Here is a 25,149-nt window from a genome sequence, read left to right on the forward strand (position 1 = left end):
GTGCCTTGTGATGGCCGCCCCGTGGGCTGCAGGACTTGGGGTGGGGGGGCGGCAGGAGGGAATGGGGCAGGGCCGGAGGGGTCAGTCGTGGGCCTACAGGGCCGGGGGAGCCTGCAGGCCTCTGCCCCACCCCGCCCGCCCGCCCATCCGAGTCGGCTTCTGTGGTGTGTCGTGCAGTGCCTCCCCTTTGCTGTGTGCTCGCTTCGCTTCTCCAGACTCGTGGCCTCGTAGCTCCCTGCTTCACCGCCCCCCTAATCTAAGAGTTGGGGAGGGGTCTTCAAGGCTGCCCCTGCCAGCCCCACACCCTCAGCTGTCCCAGAGCCTGGCGCTCTCCTAGTCACCCTCAGAGAAGGGCTCCTTTCGGCAGACGCCCTGGGGCTTGGGCTGAGGCTTGTCAGTTTCCCACTTAGTCACGCCTGGAAGCACGGGTGTCCTTGCCCCGACGCCCCAACCCACCCAAGGAGGGCCTGGGAAGCGGCTACACAAACTTTCTTCTGGGCCCCTTGGTGTCCCCTCAAAGGTGCCAGGTTGGGGGGGGGGCGCCCCTGCTCCTAGATGTCTCTGTGGACCCCGTCTCATCCCCGGGTCGGTTCTCTTCCGTCCTTTCAGAAATTTTAATTTGTCTCCTCCTCCATCTCCTGCATCCCCTTGGCTGTTTCTGATCCGATTCGTGGTAGAAACAGCTCCCGCCTGCCAGGAAACAGGGTCCCGTTCATCCCCCCGGGCTGCCCCAATTGGCTCTGTATACTTGACCCCATGCCAGCCTTCTTCGGGCCTCCGTTTCCCCCGTTCGACGCACCAAGTCCCTGCCGTTCTCCACCTGGGAGGCCATGCGGCTCCTCCCTCGCCTGGAGACCCTCAGCCCCTTGGTCCCCAGTAAGCACAGCCCCAACCAGCCCTGAAGCAGCGCCTTGGCTGCACTTGGGTTCTGCGTCTCGTCTCTGAGGAGGAAGGAGGCTGCCTGGAGGGAGGGGACGGGGACGCCGGGGCGGGGGCGGGCAGGGGGCACACATCCGATCCGATGCCACGGCACCTCTGGTGAGTTATAGCGCGTCCACGACTCCAACTGACTGGTCTTCGTCTAACCTGCTTATTTCTCTGCAAACACCTGGGATGGGGGTTTGTAAGTCTGGCAGAGTTCAAGGAGGACAGTGTGGGCAGCAGGCATGGGGCAGGGCGGGGGTGGGGCCTCTAGCCCAGGGTGCGACAAGGGAGGGGGGCCTTCTGTGTCCTCAGCACCCCCCGCCCCGTCCCAGAGGTGGGGTCCTTTCTTTTGGGGGGAGTCCAGCTTCCCATTCTTTGCCTGGGTCTCAGACGCTCCAAAATTGAATTTTAAAAAAATCGTGGAAAGCAAATGTAGATCTTGTATGTCAAGGAAAGAGCGGAGGAAAGACTAAAAGGTCGTTGCTGTTCTTTTTATTTTTTAATTTTAATTTTTTTTTTTTGGTTTAAAGAAAACAAAAAAATCAACAAACTATTGCAGCTTTTAGCCTTGGGAAGTCCTCTTTTTACTCTCTGTATCTCCCCTATTTTTTCTCTTCTCCCCATGTCATTGTGTTCTGCATCAAACCCCCTTTACATCCCTCAGAGCTTCGAGAAGGTTGGTGTGTTTTTTTCTTTTTTACTTTCTTTACCCACATTTTTACATTCCGAAAGTGACACACACACACAAGAAACGCACACAGACAGGCACACGGACACACGCAGACATGCACACAGAAAATAATAGAAAAACGAACTAAAAAAAAAAAATGACGAATACGAATACTGAGCTCAACGTGAACAAAACAAAACAAAAAACCACCAAGTGAGAGCAAAAACCCAGAAAGACACGAAAATCTCAGCCGCGCCCAGCCCGGCCTAGGGCCGGCCGCACACATGCGATGCTTGCATTGTGGTCGCCTCTATGCATCCTTTGGTAATGTTGTTGCTAAGTTTTTTGCACTCCTCGTCGTCATGGTAACTTGGGCCTGATGCATGCTGGGAGAATGTAAAAATCTTCTCTGCATGCCACTCTTGTCGGTTCGGTTTGGTGAATTCCCAACGCCTTCTGTTGGAGTGTTTCTCGTCTTCCGTTCCGTTTTTCTCCTTTGGTTCTCTTCGTTTTTTTCTTTCTTCCTTCCTTTTATTTAATTATTAATGTTTTGATTTTGTTTCGTTTGGGGGGGAAAAACCGATTGGTTCGTTTTTTTTTTCCCCCCTCCCATCCCCTTCACCCGACCCCCTCCTCCCCAAAAGCGTTTCGTCTTTGGTTCTGTCCTGTGTTTCCGTGCTCTTTGGTTTGGGTTTCTTGGGCTGAGCTGTTGTGTGGTTGTTCTCCAAAAGCATTGTGATTTAAAAGCCAGTGTTCCTGTCCCAACTACCATCCAGGAGGGCGGAAGGGGTCCCACAGCTGGGATGCTGGGGCAGAAAGTGACCGCCCGGGCTCAAGAGCACAAGGGAGGTGGCATAGACAGATGGTGGGAGGTCAGAGCCTGGGCGGGGTGTGTGAGGAGAGCAGCCCAATTTGCCAGCTCTGTTTTACCCAGCGCTGATGCCTCAGCCCCACAGGGCAGCCATGTTGGAAGGGAGCTTAAGCAGGCACGTTTCCATCCTTCTGCCTCAGCATGAGACCACCTCCCACCCTCCCAAACAACCCCAAAACAGGCGTTTGAAGCACAGCTGAATGGGTAGCCGGCATTTTGAGTTCTTGTTCATTGGAGCAACATGTCCAAATATGAGAGATGGCCACCTTTCAGTGGACCGTCCTCCCAAAATGATGCATGCTTGGCACTGCATAGGCAGCACTCAACGTGGTAGCTGGTGTGATGACTTTTTGCATCCTGGCTGGGTACCAATATGGATCCACCCATCAGAAAATGTAGCATGACAGACTTTGGAAGAACTACTTGGCCAGTTATTCTGCCCTTTAGTGCTACGCCTCTGCCTCCCAGGTGATGTTGGCTGCTTCCCCCACCACCTCACAGGCTCTGGGCCCAGTCACAGGCGTCTTTTGTCCAGCAACACAGTACGGTCACTTTCTGAGTACCTGAGCATCAGAACTGTGGAATTCTGGAGAAAACCCTGGGGAACTTTGGGCACAGCCCCTCCCCCCTCCCCTTCCCCAGCTCTCCCTCTGCCTTTCTCTCTCTTTCAACTCTCTTTCTCTCTGTGTGTTTCTCTCACTCTTGAAACCTTTGGAGATGTTCGCTCCCATCTTCTGTTCCCTCCCTGAAGAAAGGCAAGCCCTTGAGAACCCCATTCCAACCCCAAATAAAAAACAACCCCCAATAAAATATCCCTTTAGATTTATAGCCACTAGCCCCCAGCTTACTACCCAACACTGATGATAGTGGAGGGCTGAGATCAGCCTGTTTGGGGTCACCTTTTTCTCTCTCTTGTCCCTCACCTGCCTTCTCTAAACTCCCAATTATTAAGTTCAGGGGCAAGTTGGCAAGAGGACTTCAGATGCAATAACAAGGGATTTATTTTTCCTGTCTCCTTTTGAATCCAGAGTGAGAGCTGCCAGGCAGAACCTCTCCAAAAGGTGGAAGACAGAGGTCTCCCGGCCCCTTCACTAAAGCTGGGTCCCAGTGAATTGAAACTGAGAGGTGGCTGAGGGTCTCTGAAGACCACTTGGACTTTTGGGGCAGTATAGACTGGTGGTGAGAGCATAGACCTGCGGCTTGGGGAGACCTAGATTCAAGTCCTGCCTCTGCCCCTCCCTGGCTGTGTGACCTTGGGCTAGTCACTTGGTTGCTTGGAGTCCCTATTTCTTCATCTGAATAATAAGAAGCATTGATTTACCTAGCTCACAGGGTAGTTGGGAGGATTCCATCGAGCAAATTAATGCTCATCTCGTGCCCTGTGTAGTGCATGGCACATAAGAAATTGCAAGCAAAGTTGTTGTAAAACAGGGAAGTTGAGTTCAGATAAATGGTCTGGGCAAGTCACTTCCCTTTGGGGACCTCAGTTTCCCCATCATGTATTTCAAACATCCACTGTTTGAATAAGATGGCTTATGGGAAACTGCTTTGAAAAGAATTGGAGGGCAGATGTTAATTCATTTGCTCAGATCTCATTTTTTGCTAATGCATGTCTGAGCCCATCTCATGGTCTCATTTTCTCCTGGCTCCAACCCCATTCCCATGAGATCAGTGGCCTCCCCAGAGCCACATCTCTCATCTTACTCCCCGTCACTCCCCCAGGAAGTTCTGTGGCCAGAGTATCAGAAGGGGGCAAAAAAAAAAAAAAAAAAAAAGGAACAGTTTGGATGTTAGGCTACCCTTGCAGATAAGTACCAGCCCAGCAGAAGAGAAGAGCCACCTAGCATGTTCTGGCCTGAAAGCTACAAGCATTTACAGTGTTACCAGAGCAACCAGCCCTGGGAGTTATTTGCACCGAATCCCCACCCTCAACCTAACTCTTCCTTCAATTCACAATCTCCAGCTTCTGCTGACCCTGGGTGATCCAGTGGGTGGAATATTCAGATTTACCCTTCTCCTGAAGTATATCTCTGATATTCAAAGGACCAAGGTCAAAACCAAGCCCATTTTTTTAATGCAGCTGGGAGCTCTGCTCCCAGAACTCTCCTAAGGGAGATGCAGCTCAGACTTTGACAGGGTGGGAAGATGATCAGGTTATATTCTCCCTGGCTGTTAATATTCTTTAAAATCTTTAAAATTGTCAGCCTTTAAGATGTGAATTAGTGGCTGACGATGGTGTCTTTACCACTTGGTCTAGCATCATAGCATTTTTGAACCATGGTGCAGGACCCGGTTAAATGGTGTGCCATCCACCCGATGACATAGGAACATGCGGAGAGAACTTGGAGCGAGCTAGAGACATGGGAAAGAACTTTCCACCTTCAAGGGACTTATAGGATATTCTCAGGATCTTGGAAGAAGCCAGATGGGGATAATTTAACGCCAGTTCTCAATGCTGAGCTAAGAGATCGGGACTCAATATACAATGCCAGAGGGAGATCCAGATTGCCCCAATTTCCAAGTGTTCTTCAGAACCCTTTATCTGAAACCCATCCCCAGGCCTCTTCAGATCAGTTCATAGCTTGGAATTCTGTGGGGCAAATTGTTTTTAAAATTAAAACTCTGGCACCCAAGCCGTATAATTGGTGGATATGACCTCTAGGTGTTCCCCTTACCTCCTGGCACCCCAAAACAAGCGTAGATACAGATATTGGGCCTGGAACCCGCCCTCCGCCACCTCCTGTATCTCCAGAAAGACTACCACTGGGGTATGTTGGCGACCTCCCTGGCTCTTGCTGATTACACCTGGCCATGCCACCCCACCCTCCACCCCCAAAGCCCCTGACTTGACCCTGGTGGTAGGCAGTGGTAGGTCAAGACCCAGCCCTTCTCCTCATCCCACCCTCATCCCAAGGGGAGAGGGGGCTCCAGGGGTGGGAAGGCAGGCTTTCCTCCGTTTGGGCATGGCGGGTCGGGGAGGGGGTGGGGGCCGGGGCTGTTCTGCAGGAACACTGAGCTCTAGACACCTCGCCTGCTGCCTGCCTCACACCCTTTGCATTGCTGTTTCCTCTGTTTTGGGGGGGTGAGGGGAACATTAGATTACACCTTGTCGTTCGGAAAGCCCTGTGTCTCTGGCGGCCACGGCGAGGGGACAAGGGGAATCAGTCGATTGGCAAGATATCATCCCATTTTCTGCTAGAACCAGGAAAAAAAAAAAATCGGGAGAGAGAGGGTACCAAAAAAAAAAAACAAACAGTAAAAAGTATCTATGGTGCAGCAAAATGTCCAGCTCAAAATGACAAGAGCTTGTCAAGGCCGCTGGTCAGCCCGTGGGCCAGGGGTCCAGCCAGGTCCCTCCGGGCCTTGCACGCTATCCCGATGGCGGAGGGAGCTGGTGGTGGCAGTGGGGAGGCAGGGTGGCGGAGAAGGGGGAGGGGAAGGAAGATGCACAGGGCAGGCCGCGGGGCGGTACCCACCCTCCCTGGGCCACAGGCTGGGGTTCAATGGAGGGGCTTTGGAATTAGGCCTTGGACCCCTTCCCGTCCCCTGACAGGTGTAATCTAAGCTAAAGTAAACCCTGTGGAGGCTGCAGAACTGGCACCTCTCCCCTCCCCTCCCCATCCACATCCTCATTTTGGAGTCCGGAGGAGCACCCAGCAGCCTCTCCCACCCCAAAATGCCCAGCAGAGCCCCCCCACCCTTCAGAGCTGCGGCTTGCTGAATCGTTGAGATGTCTGACACTGTTGAGTTCCCTACCTAGTGCTCCAACCAGATCACCTCACTTTTGAGTTTTCCCCCTCACCCTTTCCCAACCCCTCCTCCCCTGGAGCACCCCTCCCCGCCCCCCACTTTCTTGGTTTTTGAGTTTCTGCCTCTTCCTGCCTGGGGGAGGGGTCGTCTCCCAGTTGCTTTGAAGGTTTTTGAGTTGTTTTTCCATGTGAATCGGGGTTTGAAGCGACCCGCCCCCCCCAACCCACCACCCCCCCACCGCCCACCCTCCTGATCCCCTCACCCACGCGGGTCCCCCCCAACTGGGACCCCCCCGGCTACTCGGTGACGAGAAGAGCTGGAAACGAGAGCCAGCTGGAGCGTGCTGAGGACCAAGGCTGGTGTGGTCCCCTTATAACCTGCCTGGACCCTCCATTCAGGTCGGTAATTGGGGGCGGGGGTCCTGCGGGGCCACTCCGTCCCATGGGTTCCGTGCCCACCTTACTTTTCTAACCTGCACCTCAAGCTTGCAGCCAGGGGTGGAAAGATGATGTGGGTGGGAGTCAGCACCAAACTGGGCAGAACACAGCGTCAGCCGCCCGCCCTCGCCAACTGGAAGGCTGCCCAGAGGCCTTATGAGACCCCCTCAGGGGATTTTTAAGCCACCTAGTGCTCATGGGCACAATCCTCCCCTAACTCGTGGCAAACCAGCCCTCTTCCTGCCGCACACCCTTAGAAACGAACGGGGTAGGTGAGAAAGCAAGCGGGCAAAGTGTCTTAGGTGTCAGCCTTTATAGCATATTGGCAGATCCATTTAATTGATGGCTGCCGGCCATGTTGGGGATCGTGAGCACGAAAACTACAGTTGTTCATAAATGCCCTCCCACACTTAACTGACTTATAATTAACAACCCTGTACCGCAAGCCTGTTACGTGTTCAAGATGTACGCCTTGTGTCTACTTCCGAAAAGTGTTAGAGGTACCTTCCAAATCATGACACTCCTAAGGGAAGATATTTTAAGATAAGATCCGATGTGAACGGGGTCTTTGGGGCGTGATGTTGAGCCTTACACGGGGATAGACTGGGATTATATTAACCTTTAAATCCTAAAGCTAGCCCTTATTCCCTCTGATGTTCCGATAATCCCTTTCAGTATGAACCTTTTACTGATGGCTTCTGGACATTTATTTTGATGGCTGCTGGATATTTTTCAACTGATGATTATTCAGTTGATAGGTGTATATGGGTGATGAGTACTTTTGCCCTCTTCGGTATCCCCAGAGGGTAAGGACACAAGTTTGAAAGAGCCAAGAAGGGACACGTGGATATAATTTCTTGCTAATTACCGCGGTAAGAGAAGGCTCACTTTATCTCAGAGGTAGGGATCAGGCATACCTGCCTTTGAGCTCTGGCCCTACCACTTCCTTTCTTTGTGTCTTCCAACTAGCCCTAGCTCCTCTCTGGGCCTCCACTGCTTCATCCACAAAATGGGCATGAGGTCACTGGCCTCTCAAAGTGGGAGGGATTCAATAGAAATTCTTCCCATTACTTTTTTTTTTTTTTTTTTTTTTAAACTCTAATGCATCCCCAAACTCCCTCAATGATGAGCATCTCATTGATCTTTCCAGCATCCTGGAAGGCCAGAAGGAAACTTCACTGGCCCATGCCCAGGCTGAGCAGCTTCTGTGTGCTGGGCACTGCCCCGGTCAGCTTAATGGCCTTCTCAACACATCACCGATGGCCTCCATTTCACAAAGGAGGAAACTGAGGCTCCCGGAGGATGAGGGCCCTTCCCAGGGCTCATCCAGCCTCATCAGCCCCCCACCTCTGCCGAAGCAGGTTTTCCATGGGACTCTGAGGTCTTGAGGAGTTTACCTTGCTGTGTGATTCAAGTGACTTGGCCTCTGTTTGTTCAGCTCTAAACGAAGAGAAGGGAGAGTCACTGAGAAGTGGGGCTCCTGTGGCTGGGTTGGTTTGCTCCGAAGGTTCTTTTTGGATGAGGATCTCACCACTGTGGCCGCCTCGAGCCTCTGCCAGGACCCTTGGGTGCTGGGTGGGGAGGCCAGATGCTGTGTTCTGCCAGGGTTGGGGGGCACCTCCCTGGGGAAGTCACAGCCGTCCTCCTTTCAGACCCCGATTTTCAGCCCCACACCCATTCCATGGTTTTTTTTGTTTTGTTTTTTTTCTTGCTTTCAGGTGTTTTGTTTTGGAGGGGTTTTTTGTTTGGTTGGTTTTTTTGGATTATTTCCCCCCCCACCACCCCACTTTGTTTTTTCATTTGTTTCCCCTGGTTTTGTTTTGGATGTCGATGCCGTTTTCTGTCCTTGATTAATTAGCTCCCTCACACTCATCCCCCATTTGTTCCGTTTCCATGACAACGCAGCGTTTGGGCATCCCACTCGTGCCTCGCTGTGGATGCCGGCGGCTGGCCTGGACCGCGTCCGCTGGCTGGCCAGACCCCATTCTCCCCCGACACCTCCACCCAGCCCTGCCAGAAAGCCGCTCCCCCATCTCAGAGCCCAACCCTGCCCCTCACCCCAAGTCTGTCTGCATGGCCCCTCTGTCTCCCCTCCCTGCCCACCCCAACTCCTCCCCCCTGCCGAACACCTTCCACTTCCTCCATCCTGTCTCCAGCGTGACTCCTGGACTTTTCGCGGGGCTTCCTTTTCTGAAGGGCTGCCAGCTTTCTTGGCCCTCCCTCCGCCCACACGGAGCCCCCCCCCCGCCCCCCTTCTCTCCAGCGGGGATTCAGAGAACAGGGATTGAGATTTCCAGCTTGGAACCCATGAAGAGAGAGAGAGGGAGAGAGCGAGTGAGCCCCCTCCTCCGTAGAACAGGGCAGACACCCCTACAGCGACCCCCTTAGGGGTGCGGCTGCAACCGCAGTTCCCTGTGAAAATTAGAGGCAGGTCGGGTTGCCGAAAAGTCACTTGGTGGCCCTCTTTAGCCTTGCTGAGCCTCCAATCCGTCATCTCTACAGTTTGAGACAAAACTCCTTGAACTGCCCAAAGCTGGGGGCACGTCCACGTGGCTCCTTGAAGCCAGGGACAAGCTCCTTCTGGCTAGAAGGGTTTACCAGCTAACCCAAGTCCTTTCCACTGCAGGGAAACATCTCCGACGGGGCAGCCGTGCCTCTTGGCAGTTCAGGTGCCCATTAGCACCCGCCCCTTCCCCCCGAACCCCGAAACCCATGCAGCTTCCGAAAATGGAGCCCCCGAAATGCATCCTGCTGCCTTCATGGTCTGCAAGATTGGGACAGAAGGCTGCATCCGCTTCCCCGCTAAGAAATGCACAGAACATGTCCCTGTTTTCTCAACGTTCAAGTTCATCCCCTCGTTTATTATTATTATTATTAATATCCTATTTATTCTGCCAGGGCTGTGATGTGACAATGTGACATGTCACATTGGGTCACATCTGCTAGAATTAATATGCAGCATTGAAGTGGGCCCCCTCCCCCCTCCTTTCTCTTTCTCTGTCCCTCCCTCTCTGTGTTCCTGTTTTCTCTCTTTATCTGAACCCATCTATCTCTTCTGTCTGGTTCCCCCCCCCCCCCGTGAGTATGCACTAAAGGCCCCTGAGATCCAGGCCTCTTCACATTAACCTTCTCTCTTTTCCTCCTTCTGCCTCTTTCCCTCGTCTCTGTCTCTCTCTCTCTCTCTGTCTCTTGGTCTCTGTCTCTCTCTCTCTTTCTCTCAACCAACCTATTTTGCATGCTGTTTGTGATTCTGAGAGCTGCATCTATCAATGGAAACTTGTCAGATCCGACAGAAGCTTTTAGAAGGGTTTCTATACCCAAAAACCACAAAAATTTCATTAGAGTTTCTCATCTTTTCCTTGAGGGCCCCCCGGGGAAGTGGGCGGGGGCCCCCGGGTCACCAGAGGGAGTGAGGATGGGGGGCTGACATCCTGGTCCCCTCTGCCTCTTGGTCCCAACTCTTCCCATGACCTCCCCCGCCCCACCCCGCCCCGCCCCACCTTCCCAGAGCCCCCCCGACCCCTGCAGCCCGAATCTTCCGAAGCTCCCCAGTTGGGAGAGCGGGCGGAGGGGCTGCTCCCCAAAGCCACGTCTGTCAGCAAAGATGAGAAACGGCTGATAAATTTTTGTGTTCCTAACTGTGCTGTGGACCAGCCACTCTGGTCTCTGAAACCCTGTTGCTATGGAATAATGCTTCATGTCTCTTTTATTATATATCGATATATCTCTCTCTATATTGTTTGTGAAGTACCTTCCTTTGAAGTTTTGGTTTCTTTGTGTTGGAATTTGGTTTTTTAATTTGTTTTTTTTTTGTTGTTATTTTCTTTCATTTGGAAGAAAAAATTTCAACTGGGGGGAAGGAAACAGCCCTGTTTATATTTAAATTGTTTTCCACTTTTTTTTTTCCTTTTTTTCTTTCTTTCCTTCTTTCTTTCTTCCTGCTTTTCTTTCTTTTCTCCCCTGCATTCCGTCTCCCCATCCCCCCAACCCCCTGCATCTCCCTCCCCTCCCCCACCCCTACATCTCCCACCCACCCCATCCCCCAGTCCGCCGCGTGGCTCCACGGTTCTCCATCTTGCCCACGAGCCACGAGATCATGCCAGGTGGCAACGTGAACATCACCTGCGTGGCCGTGGGCTCGCCCATGCCATACGTCAAGTGGATGCAGGGGGCCGAGGACCTGACACCTGAGGATGACATGCCCGTGGGCCGGAACGTGCTGGAACTCACAGACGTCAAGGACTCTGCCAACTACACATGCGTGGCCATGTCCAGCCTGGGCGTCATCGAGGCCGTGGCCCAGATCACAGTGAAATGTAAGCAGGGGCCATGGGGCATGGGGGAGGCAGGTCGGACCTCATGTGTAGGTGGGGGGTACGGGTGGAAAACCTCTGAGTTACTCTTCAGGATTCAGTCCTTCCTGGCTGTGAAGAGGACAGTCAACAAACACTTATTGGTGACAAATTATTCTGGGCCTGGCCCCATGGAACGAGACTCAGTCTTGCTCTATTGGGCTCACGGTCCAAAGTGGGAGATGACACGTAGCCCGGCAGCTATGATGCAGACTGATTAGAGCAGTGATGGGGACTATGTAGCACCACTCAGACCCGCAGAATAAAGGTTCCAACTCCCAGGAAAGCTAGGTCAGGGAAAGACTAAAAGTTGAAAAGGGAAACAGGCTGTGCAAAACTCAGAGAGATAGAGCATTGGGGGGTGGGGAGGGATTACAGATTCTCCTGATGTCTCAAGTTTGTGGCGAGATTCAGAGGAGGGTGCCCCCAAATAATTTTTCTAGCTTTGTAACAGGGGCCAGCAGACTACAGCCCATGGGCTGAATCCGGCCCTCCACTTGTTTTTATATATAAAGCTTTATCGACACCTGCCCATTTGTTCACACCTGGCTTGTGGCAGCTTTGGGGCTACAGTGACAGAGCTGAGTAATTCTCAGCAAAGGCCATGTGGTCTGCAAAGCTGAAAAGATTTACCGTGTGGCCCTCTGCAGGTAAAGGTTGCCGAGCCCTGCCCTAGGGCCATAGAAAGTGTCAGCATCAGCTGGTGTGTTGGTCATTTTGCTGAGGGATTGAACTTCTTCTGGTGCATGCTTCCTGGGGCCTGTGTGATATGAGATCTTGGGACAAGTGGGAGAGAAAGTCACAATTTTATCCAGGTGCTGGGGACACACTGTAAACCAACCTCGGTCCCTGCTGGTGGGGACAACATACAAACCTGGTCATGACGTACCATCAGGCAGTGATAAGAACTGGGCAAGGGCACCTTTAGCCAGGGGGATGAGGGTGGCCTTAAGCCATCTGGCCATCTGAGCATTCCAGGGGCAGGGAACAGCAAGTGTGAAGTGTGAACAGACAGAAGGGCCCCATGGCTGAGCAGAGTGAAGCAGAGTAAAGCACAGAGAAGAGCTGTAGCCCAGGGGCTGCCACTGTTTCCTTCAGAAGTGAATATGTTTCTTAAACAGCCAGTTTTTTTTTAAGTAAAAATTTTCAACTTTACGGGCCATCTAGTCTCTGCTGTAGCCACTCAATTCTACCATCATAGCACAGAAGCAGCTAGCAGCGATACATAAGCGTGGCTGTGTGCTGATAAAACTTTATTTACAAAAACAGGTGCCAGCCCTTGGTCTGTAGTTTGCCAACACCTGCTATAGATGGTGGGCTAGGGGTCGTTAGGCCCACGGTTGCCACCAAGGAAATGAAGGCTCAGAGAGGGCAGTTGTGTGACTAAAAGTCACACAGCTTTTGGGGTCTGCAGCCAGCATGCCCGATGTGTGACCTTGCCTCCCACCCACAGCTCTCCCCAAAGCCCCCGGGACCCCTGTGGTGACAGAGAACACAGCCACCAGCATCACCATCACGTGGGACTCTGGCAACCCAGACCCCGTGTCCTACTATGTCATCGAATATAAGTCCAAGAGCCAGGACGGGCCATACCAGATCAAAGAGGACATCACCACGACGCGTTACAGCATCGGCGGCCTGAGCCCCAACTCGGAGTATGAGATCTGGGTGTCAGCCGTCAACTCCATCGGCCAGGGTCCGCCCAGCGAGTCGGTGGTCACCCGCACTGGCGAGCAGGCCCCTGCCAGCGCGCCCCGAAACGTGCAGGCCCGGATGCTCAGCGCCACCACCATGATCATTCAGTGGGAGGAACCCGTGGAACCCAACGGCCTGATCCGGGGCTACCGGGTCTACTACACCATGGAGCCCGAACACCCCGTGGGCAACTGGCAGAAGCACAACGTGGACGACAGCCTGCTGACCACCGTGGGCAGCCTGCTGGAGGACGAGACGTACACTGTGCGCGTGCTGGCCTTCACCTCCGTAGGCGATGGGCCCCTCTCGGACCCCATCCAGGTCAAGACACAGCAGGGAGGTGAGATGCCCGCGGGAAGCACAGCTTCATGGGGCGGTGGGGCGGCAGGTTTCGGGGCTGTCCCACCAGAGGGAAGGAGGCGGCCGTGCGGTGATGTGTCTCCCAGCATGCAGCCGGCCCATCTTACCTGGAAGCTACCACGTGGTTTATCTGGCCTGCATGGTGCTTTAAAGTATTTTCACGCCAGCGTTGCAAAGCGGGAGGTTGTCCTAGAAAACCCAGATTTCTGGCTACCCTTGGAAAATCCGATTTGGCAAGCCCATGGGGCTACAATCGGTCGTCCGTATGGCATCCAGATAGATGCCGCCGCCGGCTGCATCTGAGAGAAAGGGTGTGGTTTCCGTTCGCCTCCCTCTTCTCTGTTAACTGCCCCGGCTCCCATCCATCTCTGAGTTTGAGAACCCCTGTTCGCTGCTCTCACTGGAGGGATCCATGCTGCCCATTTTGAAATAATAGAAAGTGTGTTAACCCACGGTCTGTGAGCTGGTCTCTCACCTGCTGGGGTGAAGGACGTGGGGTAGGGGTGTGGAGCATTTAGGTGTGTGGGGCCCCAGCTCTCTGCAGGTTTCTGGGCTTTTTCTTATGGACTCAGGCTTTGGAACCTCAAATCCAGGAAGAGTCAGGCAGCTGTCCAAGCAAAGGGACAGGAGGTTTGGAACCCTGCTGCCGTAAATCAGATACAGCGTGGAGATCCACATTCCAAATTATGGTCCCCACCAGTTTTCTGTTTAACTGGGGGAATGGGGAGGATGCTGGGGTGCGTTGAGAAGGGAATTTTTAAAAATGTCTTCCCGCTGGCAGCAGAGAGGATGGGGGGATTGGGGTGGGCAGCTGACAACGAGGGGCGGTAGGGGGTCCCTGGGAAAATAAGAGAAATAAGAACAGTGGAGAACACTCCAGAAGCATCCAGAGCCTAACAAGCCCTTCCTTTTAGGGTGGTGCTCAGCTTCACGGGGCCCTTTTTGGGAGAATGGGAACCTGGTGGGTTGGATACCCTATGCGGGCCCAGGCCAACCCCCAATGCCAGTCCTCTTCGCCCCCTCCCCCGCAGTGCCTGGCCAGCCCATGAACTTCCGGGCCGAAGCCAAGTCGGAGACGAGCATCGGGCTCTCGTGGAGCCCCCCGCGGCAGGAAAGCATCATCAAATATGAGCTCCTCTTCCGGGAAGGCGACCACGGCAGAGAGGTGCGTGGGGGGGTTGGGGGGGGGGGAGGCGGGCTGGCGCTCGCCCCCGGCTCCCGCTCTGGGCGACTCCCTTGTCTCCCCGAGCCTGTGCCGGAATGTCTCTCTTCCCCCCTTTTCTTTGCCCCTGTCCGTTGCTAATTTTTCCACCTCTCACTCTTTTCTCCTTCTCCATTTCCATCACTCTGTGAGGTCTGTGTCTGTATCTCTCTGGTTTCTCTCTGTCTCTCTCCATCTCCGTCTCTCTCCCCACCCCGCCCCCAGGTCGGGAGGACCTTCGACCCGGCCACGGCCTTCGTGGTGGACGACCTCAAGCCCAACACCGAATATGCCTTCCGCCTGGCGGCGCGCTCCCCGCAAGGCCTGGGCGCCTTCACCTCGGTGGTGCGGCAGCGCACGCTGCAGTCCAGTAGGTGTCTCGCGGACCCCGCCCTGACCTGCGGGGGTGGGGACCTGGCCGGCGCCTGCGCACTGACCCAGGCGGGGCCTGCGCAAGGGTGGGGGGCGCCTCCGCCCGTCCCGCTTCGCTCCTCCGCCTCGGGCGCGCTTGCATCCACGCTGCGCCTCGGTTCCCCCACCAGTGCAGCGAGGGGCTCACCCGTGGGCCCCGCAGGCTCCAATTTCTCCATCTCCCTGGGGTACAGCCGTGGCCGGTTTCGCTGATGGCACCTCCTCTCTCCTCTGCTTCTCCCGGATTTGGGGTTAGTGAAATGGCCACGTTGCGCCCATCTCACAGGTGTTTGGAGGGGTCTGTGACGCCGTCACAGCTCACACCCCATCCTTCCGAGAGAGCAGAGGATGCAGAGACGATCCTACCTCCCCAGATGACCCTTCTTGCCCCCAAGACTGGGTTCCCATTGCCAGGGGATCGGGGGCGTGGGGGAGTCAGAGCTGATGCCAGGTTCTGGGGGGAGCGCAGGACCCCCAAAACATAGGGCCCTCGAATTCCTGGAGTTCTTCGCTGTGCCCGCCTGGCCTCCCTGTCACAGAAAGTCACCTTTTGGCCAGAACACTGCAGCGGGCTCTGGGCCACACCGTGGCCCCCGCCGCGCCCTCCCTGCCTGCTCTGAGCTCAGGGCCTAGGCAGGCCCCTCCGACCGCCGCCTCCCTGCCTCCCCCTCCTCTCTCTGCTCCCTTTCCTCTGCTCAGTCTGGCCCAAGTGGCCCCCGCCGTGACCCCCCCCCTTTCTTCTTCTCCCCTCCCCCTGCTCAGTCAGTCACGGGGTAGCCACCCCAGGCCTTGTTCCGGAAGCTGCCTCAGTGTTCAAACCTTCAAGCCCCCGCCTCCCCCACTCCCGGGCGTGCGCACACAGGGCGTCACGGGTCAGTCCTGAGTGACAGCAACTTGGGCCGGGGTGTCTGAGCCTCTGGGATCAGGGGACTTGGAGACACAGCACCCCACCGTCACCCCCGGCCCCCTCCCCTCCTCCCCGCCCCACCGGGGCCGAGCCAAGCGCTCCGCAACTCACAGGAATGTTTGTGCGTGAGGCGATCAGTGAGGGTGTCCTGTGGCTTGGGTGGCCACGTGAGAGACCGGCACAGGTGCCGCGAAGGTGAGTACGCGCTGGTCTCTAGTGGGTTCACAAAAACGGCCCACCCTGCGTGCCCCCTAGCCTGTGCCCCGTGTGCCCCAGCAGCTCTGGGCTGTGCAGACCGTCCAGAGCCCAAATTCAGTCCCCTAAACTCTCCACTCCGCTGCCGAGAGGCACACCTGCCCAGGAACGTGGCATCCGGAACCACGCCCCCCCCCACACACACACACCCCCCCCCCCTGCCCCGTGTGCGCATCCACACTGCCCCGCACCCTCCCGACAAGTCACGCAGGTTGGGCCGGATTGTGAAGGAGGCAGCCTCCAAGGTCCCAAGGTCGTCGAGAAAGCGGCTTTGGCCCAGCCACGCGAACCTCCGAACCTCCGGGGCGGCCCAGGACAGGGAGTGGGGGAGAAGGGACTCCCCACTTCGCACCCGAAGACGGGTGGGGCCCGAGAGATCTGGCAGCCGAGACGCAGGGCCAGGCGTATCCCCCCCGGGGAGTGCGGGCTTCTTAGGCTGAACTCAAGGGTAGGTGGAGGCCAGACCACTCAGCCGTGGGTCTCCCCAGACACCGTCCCACCTTCCTGCCTCGTCGGCGCCAGCCCGGAACTGCGGCGTGCCCACACTGGGGCCGGAGCAGGGCTGCGCGCCCGCCGGCGGCCAGAGACCCACCCAGAGCTCGGTCTGGCCTTGTAGCTCAGCACTCCGCCGTTCCCTCCCTCGTAAGAAAGTCTTTTAAGTTAGCAGTTGAAGAGTGGAAGGTAGGTAACCAGACTGGGAGTTTTCTGGAAGGCGTCTTTCTTTCTTTTATTATGGTTTTTCTCATCATCATCACCATCATCGTTGTTTCTTCTTTTATTATGGTTTTGGTTTTATTTTTCCTTCCCCTTTCTTAGCGAATCCATTCCTTCTGGCACATTCCTCGGTTGGTTTTTCCACTCCTGCTTGATTCCCCCCGGGCACTTTTGGTTGGGGTGGCTGGTCAAGAAATGGGGGAAGGGACCCCCAAGTGTCTATTTCCGGAGGAGGGAACCCCAGTGTTTCAATTTAAGTGAGGCCAGAGAGTCATTCTGGTTGCAGTAAGCCATTGGAGTGGCCTCTGGGGTCTCTGGTAGCCTGATGTCTTTGAGGATGGGGACCTCTGATTCATCTCTGGGTCCCAGACCCTAGCATGGGGTGTGCACATAGTAAGTGGTCTGTAAACACATGCAGTGAATAAGTGCGGCTAGCATGATGGTGAAGGTTCTCTATGCCTTGACCTCAAGCAAGGCCAGTGACCTCTCTGAGCCTCCCTCCAGACGAGGCGGGCTCTAGGGTCATGGACATTTGAGGGGGTGTGGCTCCAGCCATCCTCAGCTGGCCTGAGCTGATAAAGGCACAGGCTGAGGTCTGAATTCCCAGCCTCAACCAAGACAGCCCATGGACAGCAGCTGAGCCTGGCTTCAAGGCCTGGCTCGCGCCACGTGCCCTGGGGCAAGCCACTTGCCTTTTCTGGGCCTCAGTTTCCTCACCTGTAACATGGGAGGTGAGCACCCAGAACGGGTGGGACCTGGCACGCAGTAGGTATACAACCAATGATAAAAGAATGCCAGGCAAACCAGGTGGGCTTTGAAACCCATTTCCCCACCTGGAACATGGGGTGGCGGTGGAGGGGTGCTAGTTCCAGCCACGTTAGGGGGTCATGAGAATTAAATGAGGCACAATCAGTGGGCCGTATTTTGAGTCTGCAGAGGGCCTAGGCTGCTGGGCGTGCAGAAGATGCATGGAACATGAGGATTATCTACCGTAATGCTCTTAACACAGGGCCTGGCCCATAGTAGGTGCTCGGCACATGGAGACTATTACTGCTATTCCATAAAGCCCTTAACACACACAGTTTGTGCTTAATATATGGGGAGTATCACTGTTGTTTAACAAAGTCCTTAGCATGCTGCCTGGCACACAGTAGGTGCTCCATAAATGGCAGCTGCCATTTTCAGTCTAAATATGGATTGGCAGGGTGCTGGGCACAGAGTTGGCAGTCCATGAATGGAAGCTATTAGTAGCTTGTAACAAGCTCAGCCTGGTGCCAGGTACACAGTAGGTCCCCAAAACATGGGGGCTACAATGATTGCTCTGCAAAAACCCTTGGCACAGTGCCTGGCATCCAGTAAGCGCTCAATAAGTGGCACTTTAAAGAGGTTGGCCTGGTGCTAAGCACATAGTAGGTGCTCAGATGGGAGCCACTGTCAGTCTGGAAGGGCCTAGCATGGTTTCGTTTTTGCTCCAAACATGAAACTGTTGTCTGCAAGGTTCTTGGAACTGTGTGTGTAAATAGTAGGTACTCAATAAGTAAGAACTATTACTGTTTTTGTATAAGGTCATTAGCACAGTGCTTGACACATAGTAGACACTTCAAACGTAGGGACTATTACTGTTATCCAGTAATAACAGGGCCTGACACACAGTAGGCCCTGTTAAGAAATGAGAATTACTAATGTTCTACACAGTCCTTAGTATAGTACCTAGCATGTTGTAGGTACCTAGTATGTGGGCACTGTTTTTCTGTTTCAATAAAGACCTTAGCACAGTGCCTGGCATGCAGTAGGCGCCGCGTAAATGGCAACGGCTACTTTTATCTTCAGAGGGCTGTTGCAGTGACCAGCCCATAGTAGGTGTTCAATAAATGAGATGTGCTATTGATCTGCAGTGGGCTTAGGTTGGCATCAGGTGAACAGTAGGGGCTCAAAACAGAAGAACTATGAGCTACTAAAACTTTGGCACACAGTAGGTGCTAACTGTGGGCTGTGTTATCTATAAAGCCCTGACCCAGTGCCATCACAGTAGGTGCCCAATACACAGGGGCTTTTTATTATTACTCTGTATAGCCCTTGGCATGCGAACTGGCACACAGTAGGTGCTCAAGACTCAGACATTGTTTTCTTTGCAAGTGAGGCCAAGAAGTAACCACAGGGTTGCCCTCTGGGGTCCCTGGCAATACAGGTGTTCAGTAAATAGATGCTCTTACTGTTAACCTGTGAAGCTTTTAGAGACACGCCTAGCACATAGTAGGTGCCCAATAAATGGGGCTTTTACTGCTATTCCCCTGACACACAGTAGGTATTCAGTAAATTAGTGTTTACAGTTATTCCATCCCTGGTGCTGTGCCTGGCACATAGTAGGTGCCCAGTAAATGGAGCTTTTGCTATTCTTCTGGCACAATGCTTGGCACGCAGTAGGTGTGCAATAAGTATTTCACTGTTATTCTGTGAAGCCATTGGCATGGTGCTTGGCACATAGTAGGGTTCAATAAGTAGATTTTTCACCTGCCATTCTGTGCAGCCCTTGGCACCGTGCCTGGCATATAGTAGTTACTGAATTAATGGGGCTTTTATTGCTTTTGCATTTGGCCTAGTGGCTGGCACATAGTAGGTGCCCAGTAAATGGAGCTTTTGCTATTCCTCTGGCACAGTGCCTAGCACACAGTAGATGTTCTATAAATAAGTACATTTACTGTCATTCTGCTCCTGTGCTGTGCCTGGTGCACAGTAGGTGTTCACTAAATAAGTACACTTACTGTTATTCTGTGAAGCCCTTGGCACGGTGCCTGGCACATAGTAGGTGCCCAATAAATGAGGCTTTTATTGCTATTCTTCTGGCACAGTGCCTAGCACACAGTAGGTGTTCAATAGATAAGTACATTTATTGTCATTGTATTCCTGGTGCTATACCTGGCACACAGTAGGTGTTCAATAAATAAGTACATTTACTGTTGTTTTGGCACCGTGCCTGGCACATAATAGGTGCCCAGTGAATGGGGCTTTTACTGCTGTTTCACTTGGCATGGTGCCTGGTACATAGTAGGTGCCCAGTATAGGGGACTTTTATTGCTATTTCATTTATCACCATGCCTGGCACATAGTAGGTGCCAGTAAGTGGGGCTTTTACTGCTGTGCCACTTGGCATGGTGCCTGGCACATAGTAGGTGCCCAGTAAATGGGGCTTTTACTGCTGTTCCACTTGGCACGGTGCACAGCACACGTGCATATGCTCCTTGGGAACTGTGGCTGCCCTCTCTCTAAGACCTACTGTGTGCCAAGTGCAGCCCCTTGTGGTGAGTGCAGCGTTCTTGGCCAGCCCTCTCTGCCCCCATCCCCACCCGCCCACCCACCCGCCCATCTCACCTTTGGTTGACACCCGCTTCTTTTGGGTTCGACTTCTCTTTGGTTTGGTTCTGTTTTGTTTGTTATCATCTTCTTTTTTATTTTCTCTTTCCCATCCTTTGTTTCCCCACCCCCTCCCCGCCCATCCCGCCTCCCTTCCCCACCCCCACGTTCTCCCCCCCCCCCAATAGAACCGTCAGCCCCCCCTCAAGACGTTAAATGTGTCAGCACGCGCTCCACGGCCATTTTGGTAAGTTGGCGCCCGCCGCCGCCGGACACGCACAACGGGGCCCTGGTGAGCTATAGCGTCCGCTACCGACCGCTGGGCTCAGAGGACCCGCAACCCAAGGAGGTGAACGGCATCCCCCCGACCACCACCCAGATCCTGCTGGAGGCCTTGGACAAGTGGACCGAGTACCGCATCACGGCCATCGCTCACACAGAGGTGGGACCAGGGCCCGAGAGCTCGCCCGTGGTCATCCGCACCGACGAGGACGGTAAGCACCGGCCCCGGCCTGGGACCCCCGGGACCCCCAGGCCCCAGCCCGGCCCCTGCCTTGGAGCCTTCTGTCCCTGGAAAACTGGGCTGGCTGGTGGTCAGAAGGTATTGGGTTGGCCAAAAAGTTCTTTCGGGTTTTTCAGTAAGATCTTATGGAAAAAAACCGAATGAACTTTTTAGCCAACCGTAGAAGCCACAATCAGGAGAGGGAGACAAGCGGCCATCAGCCTCCCCAAGCCAACCCGGGCTCCTTGATCTTGGAATTCTCTGTTCTGGACCTTCCGGGCTACATTTTCTCTCTGAGCCTTGGGCCTGGAACATTAAGCGGGGAGCCCTGTATTTTGGTCCGGTGGTGGAAGCCATGGAAATGGAGTGTAGGAAACAGCAAGCAGCACTTGCAACAAAAATTATGGTCCCTGACCCCAGAAACCTGGTTTTTTAGATTCTAGGGATAACCTGAGATTTGGAGCTACTTGGGTCTGAGCCATCCTACCTAGAAAGTAGGTAGATTGCGTGCTGATGATGGTTAACCGCCAGCTCTCTGGGGCATAGAGACTGATTTGTAGCACTGGCCGATTTCTGTGGTGTAAATATTCCCACCGTAGCTGAGCTAGAATGTTCTAAGACGCTAGTCACACAGTAGAAGCTGAGGGCATGGGGGAAAATGAAGCAGGCAGCTTCCCCAATAAAATTGCAGGAAACCTGGACCAGCTGTTTTCTGAGCCATTGGCCTGGAAGTTGCGGTTGGCAGCCCCAACATTTTGTCCTAACCATGGGGAAGAAATGAAGCGGTTCTTCACGCCAGGCCTTGGGGTGGGGGCGGGGTGGGTGGCGAGGGCTCTGAGCTTGGGGGCTGGCTGAGAAAGCGCTCCAGTGCGGAGTGGGCAGGCTGCACCCTGGAGTGTGTGGGAGCGTGCAGCTGGACTGCCCGGGTTCCCATCCCGGCTTTGCCTCTTGATAACCCTGTGGTCCTGGGATCACCTCTCTGTGCCTCGGTTTCCCCATCTGTAAAGGGAGCATAAGAACCCCTGTCTAGAAGGGATGCTCTGAGTTTGGAAGCAGTGTGGGTAAACCTCTTAGAGTGGGGCATGCACGGCCCGCTCATGTCTTGTGGCCCTGGGCAGGTGACCTAGGCTCTGGGGGACCTCAGCTTCCCGTCTGTAAATGGGGTGCACCATCAGGGCCCCCTCCCCGGGCTGTGGGAAGCGTGAAGGAGGTATTCCCTCCGGGCCAGCGGTGAGCGCTCAGAGCGCCGGGTTAACCGGCAGTCACTCGGCACCTTGGCATCGGTCAGTGGCGCTGCCCGGGGCAGGGCTGGGCACCCCAGTAACGGCCCCGCCCGCCCCTCCCCTCCCCCCAACCCGCCAGTGCCCAGCGCGCCGCCGCGGAAGGTGGAGGCGGAGGCGCTCAACGCCACGGCTATTCGCGTGCTGTGGCGCTCACCCGCGCCCGGCCGGCAGCACGGCCAGATCCGCGGCTACCAGGTCCACTACGTGCGCATGGAGGGCGCTGAGGCCCGAGGGCCGCCGCGCATCAAGGACGTCATGCTGGCCGATGCCCAGGTGGGCGGGGCTCCGGGGCGGGGCCTGGGTGGGGCGGGGCCCGGGCCCCCTGCGCTCCCGCCCTCTCGCTGCTGCTCTGTGTTTCTCTCTCTTTGGCTACTCCGCTCACCTCCTCCTCTCTCCCCTGCCGCCTCCTCCCGCGCTCAGTGGGAGACGGACGACACGGCCGAATATGTAAGTAGTGCCCCCCTGCCACCCCGCGCCGCTGCCATGCTCTTCCCGCGGGCGGGCCGTGCAGTGTTGTGACCCCATCCCCCGCACGCCCCTTGTAAAAGGGTCTCCTCCCCTGGGCCCCCGATGCACACCTAGTTACCTCTTGGAGCTAGCTGGCAGCCTCGGTTTTGCATCAGGCACATGGGCTTCTGCTGGGGACCGCAGAGGTATCCATTCTTAGCTGAATGGCCCCTGGACTCCACTGGTCTCCTGCCTCCCAACTTCCCTCCTCCAGCCTAGCTCCCGGCCTGGGTCTTCTCCACCACACCTTTGCTCCAGCTGTTCGACAGCGTTAACCAACCCCCTCCAGCCCACAGCCTCCCCTGTTGCACCCAGGCCTGGCAGATCCAAACTGAGTCACTTTCCAGCCTAGCCTGACCCTTTTGTCACCTGACTCAGCCCTACCTGACCTCAAAGTTTCTCTCTTAGGCCAAAGTGTCCCCTTCATTCTGGCCCTGGCGTGATGAGAGGGGTCAGTGGGCCCCAAGTGGGAAAGGAGGCCTGCAGGAGGCCCTGAACCAGAGTCAGGATTGCTGTGTGACTCTGGGCAAGTCGCTGCATCTCTCTGGGCTGTCTTTCTGCCCCTAAGATAGGGGCCACAGGCTCTTCTGACAGCCCCAAGCCTGATGTTAAATTGACACGGCCCCACCCACTCCAGTAGCTCTGCTTCTCCCCCGCCCTGCCCAACCCCAGTCTGGGGGGAGGTTCCCACATGGCTCCAGCTCAGACCCTCCAACCCACCAAGACCCCAGGAAGGACTGAATGTGAGGCTCAGGGGCAGGAGACCCTCTGTTCGTGCATCCTGCCCCCCCCCCCATGCTCCTGACCTAGGGCCACCCCGGAGCTCCCAGGCATGCCGGACATATTTGTGGGTGTGCACGTATGGGAAACGGACACGCGTGTGACTGTGTGAGGGTCAGGGTGCTCTGTCATTCACTGAATGAGCAGCGATTTACTGAGCACCTGCCGGTCCTGTGCTAGGTGCCGTGGATGCGGCGGTGACCAAGACACGCCAGAGCCCGTTTTCCTGGGGGTCACGGTTCAGGGGAGAGGGATGTTACTTGCAACAAGACACAAATACGTGTCTAGTTACAGCTCTGGTGGGGACGGGGCATAGATAGTGGTGTAAACGCTTGAACAGCCAGCTGTCGGGTGGGCGCAGTCCTGACTGGTAGCATTTGCCGTTTTCCATGGTGTAAATACTCCCACCGTGTCGATTTCAAGCTACCTACCAGATTTGTGGTAGCTCGTCATTGTATAGTATTTGTATCACACAGATATAAGACAGAATAGAATAATGTCGAGGACATAGATAATAGTAAACGTGATAAAATAATGACGGAGGGGTGGGTTTTGAGTACTTATTACCTTTGTTTTTACTATTTATTTGATCGTACGTTTATATAATTTCATTTATAATAACGGCTGTTTAATAAGTGGCTTGCAAATTTTCTGAAAATTCGACTGTTGGCTTTCAAGAGCTGGTATAAGGAATCTCCAGCACACCAATGGATGTAGTGGAGACAGGGTTCGGGTGGGGGGGGGACACAGTCAGTGCAAAGGCCCTGGGGCAGGACCATGTCTGGTTGGAGGAGGGATAGCAAGGCAGTCCCGTGTGGCTGGAGCAGAGTGAGGGAGGGAGGAGGTGAGGGCAGGGAGGGGACAGGGGCAGGTCGTGCAGGGCCTTGTGGGCGGCAGAGGACTTGGGGTGGTGCGAAGGACTTGGGCTTTTGCCCCCAGGGAGACCAGAGCCCTGGAGACCTGACTCAGCTGCTCACAGGCACCCTCTGGGGGCCACTGCAGGGAGGACAGAACGGGGGTGGGGCAAGAGTGGTAGCTGGGGACCAGAGGGGCGGGGACTGCACTGGGCCAGGCGGTCCACGACAGATGTCAGACCACCTGTGCCCATCTCAGCATGGACGTGCTACGTGTCGGGGTCTGTGCATGAGCTCGGGTGCACGTCTCTGCCCGCAGATTGGGCCCCGTGTCTGCCTTGCTTGTCCCTAGCATGGGGAGGAGGGTGGGCAGCCCTGGTTGTGTCACTGATTCCCCACCCCTGCCCCTGCCCGCAGGAGATGATCATCACAAACCTGCAGCCTGAGACCGCCTATTCCATCACGGTAGCCGCCTACACCATGAAAGGCGATGGCGCTCGCAGTAAACCCAAGGTGGTAGTGACCAAGGGAGCAGGTGCGAGACCCTCTATGGCCCCTTTGCCCTCAGAGCATCCCTGCAGAGTTCTTGAGCCCCTGTTGGTGGGGAGGATGCGCCAAGCAGGAGGAACAGGGAGAGCAAAGGTGTGGGGCTGCTCCAGAGGATATTAAGACCCAGTGTGGTCCAGCCCCGCTCAGCTCTAGCCAGATGGAAACCTTTAACAGCCAACTCTTAACTCCTCACCCTCTGCCTCCTGTTCCCCCTGCCTGGATACCCTTCTCCGGGCTGGCCGTCTCCTCTGCATCCTTTGGGTCTTTGGTTAGTCAGCACCTCCTCAGGAAGCCTTCCCCACTCACCCCCGTGCCACGGTCTTGGTCAGGCCGCCTCTCTGCACCTCTCCTGCCCCCAGCACCCCGTGCCTCCCCTATCCCAGCTCTGATCACCCCAGGCGGGTTGTCATTTCAGGGTGGTGTGCCCATCTCCCCTGCTGCACCCTGAAGCCTCCTCTCCTGGCAGCCCTGCCTCAGTTTCCCCCTCGGGCCCCTCCCATCAGTCCCAAGAGGCTGGTTTTTCACCAGCCAGACACAGCTGAGTGAGGAGAGAGAGAGAGAGAGCCATGAAAATGTAAGGGGGGAGGGTATTCTAGGCAGAGAGCAGAGCCCGGGCAAAGGCTCAGAGGAGGGAACAAGCTTGGTGTGTTCGAGGAACAAAGGCCCCCGTGGCCTCCACCCCACTTCCTGCACCCTCCATGCTGGCCTCCACCCCACTTCCTGCACCCTCCATGCCTCACTGCTGACCACAGAGCCTGATGTTCAAGGCCTCCCAG

At 55.3% G+C, this 25,149-nt stretch overlaps 1 protein-coding gene across 7 annotated transcripts in view; it reads left to right on the top strand.

Moving 5' to 3' along the window:
* The window catches only part of PTPRS (protein tyrosine phosphatase receptor type S), a 103,191-nt gene that overhangs the window by 59,650 nt on the left and 18,392 nt on the right, over nucleotides 1-25,149 (top strand). For 3 of the 7 annotated variants that reach the window (XM_036846699.1, XM_036846698.1, XM_036846701.1), the window contains exons 7-14: nucleotides 10,699-10,968; nucleotides 12,458-13,039; nucleotides 14,091-14,224; nucleotides 14,486-14,630; nucleotides 20,087-20,392; nucleotides 21,763-21,956; nucleotides 22,104-22,130; nucleotides 24,242-24,359. In XM_036846699.1, the coding sequence (XP_036702594.1) occupies nucleotides 10,699-10,968; nucleotides 12,458-13,039; nucleotides 14,091-14,224; nucleotides 14,486-14,630; nucleotides 20,087-20,392; nucleotides 21,763-21,956; nucleotides 22,104-22,130; nucleotides 24,242-24,359 (1,776 nt within the window). The remainder of the gene's footprint in view (nucleotides 1-10,698; nucleotides 10,969-12,457; nucleotides 13,040-14,090; nucleotides 14,225-14,485; nucleotides 14,631-20,086; nucleotides 20,393-21,762; nucleotides 21,957-22,103; nucleotides 22,131-24,241; nucleotides 24,360-25,149) is intronic. The other 4 variants (XM_036846700.1, XM_036846702.1, XM_036846704.1 and 1 more) reach the window with 2 other exon arrangements.

Source organism: Balaenoptera musculus, chromosome 3, assembly GCF_009873245.2.
Source record: "Balaenoptera musculus isolate JJ_BM4_2016_0621 chromosome 3, mBalMus1.pri.v3, whole genome shotgun sequence".
NCBI lineage: Eukaryota > Metazoa > Chordata > Mammalia > Artiodactyla > Balaenopteridae > Balaenoptera > Balaenoptera musculus.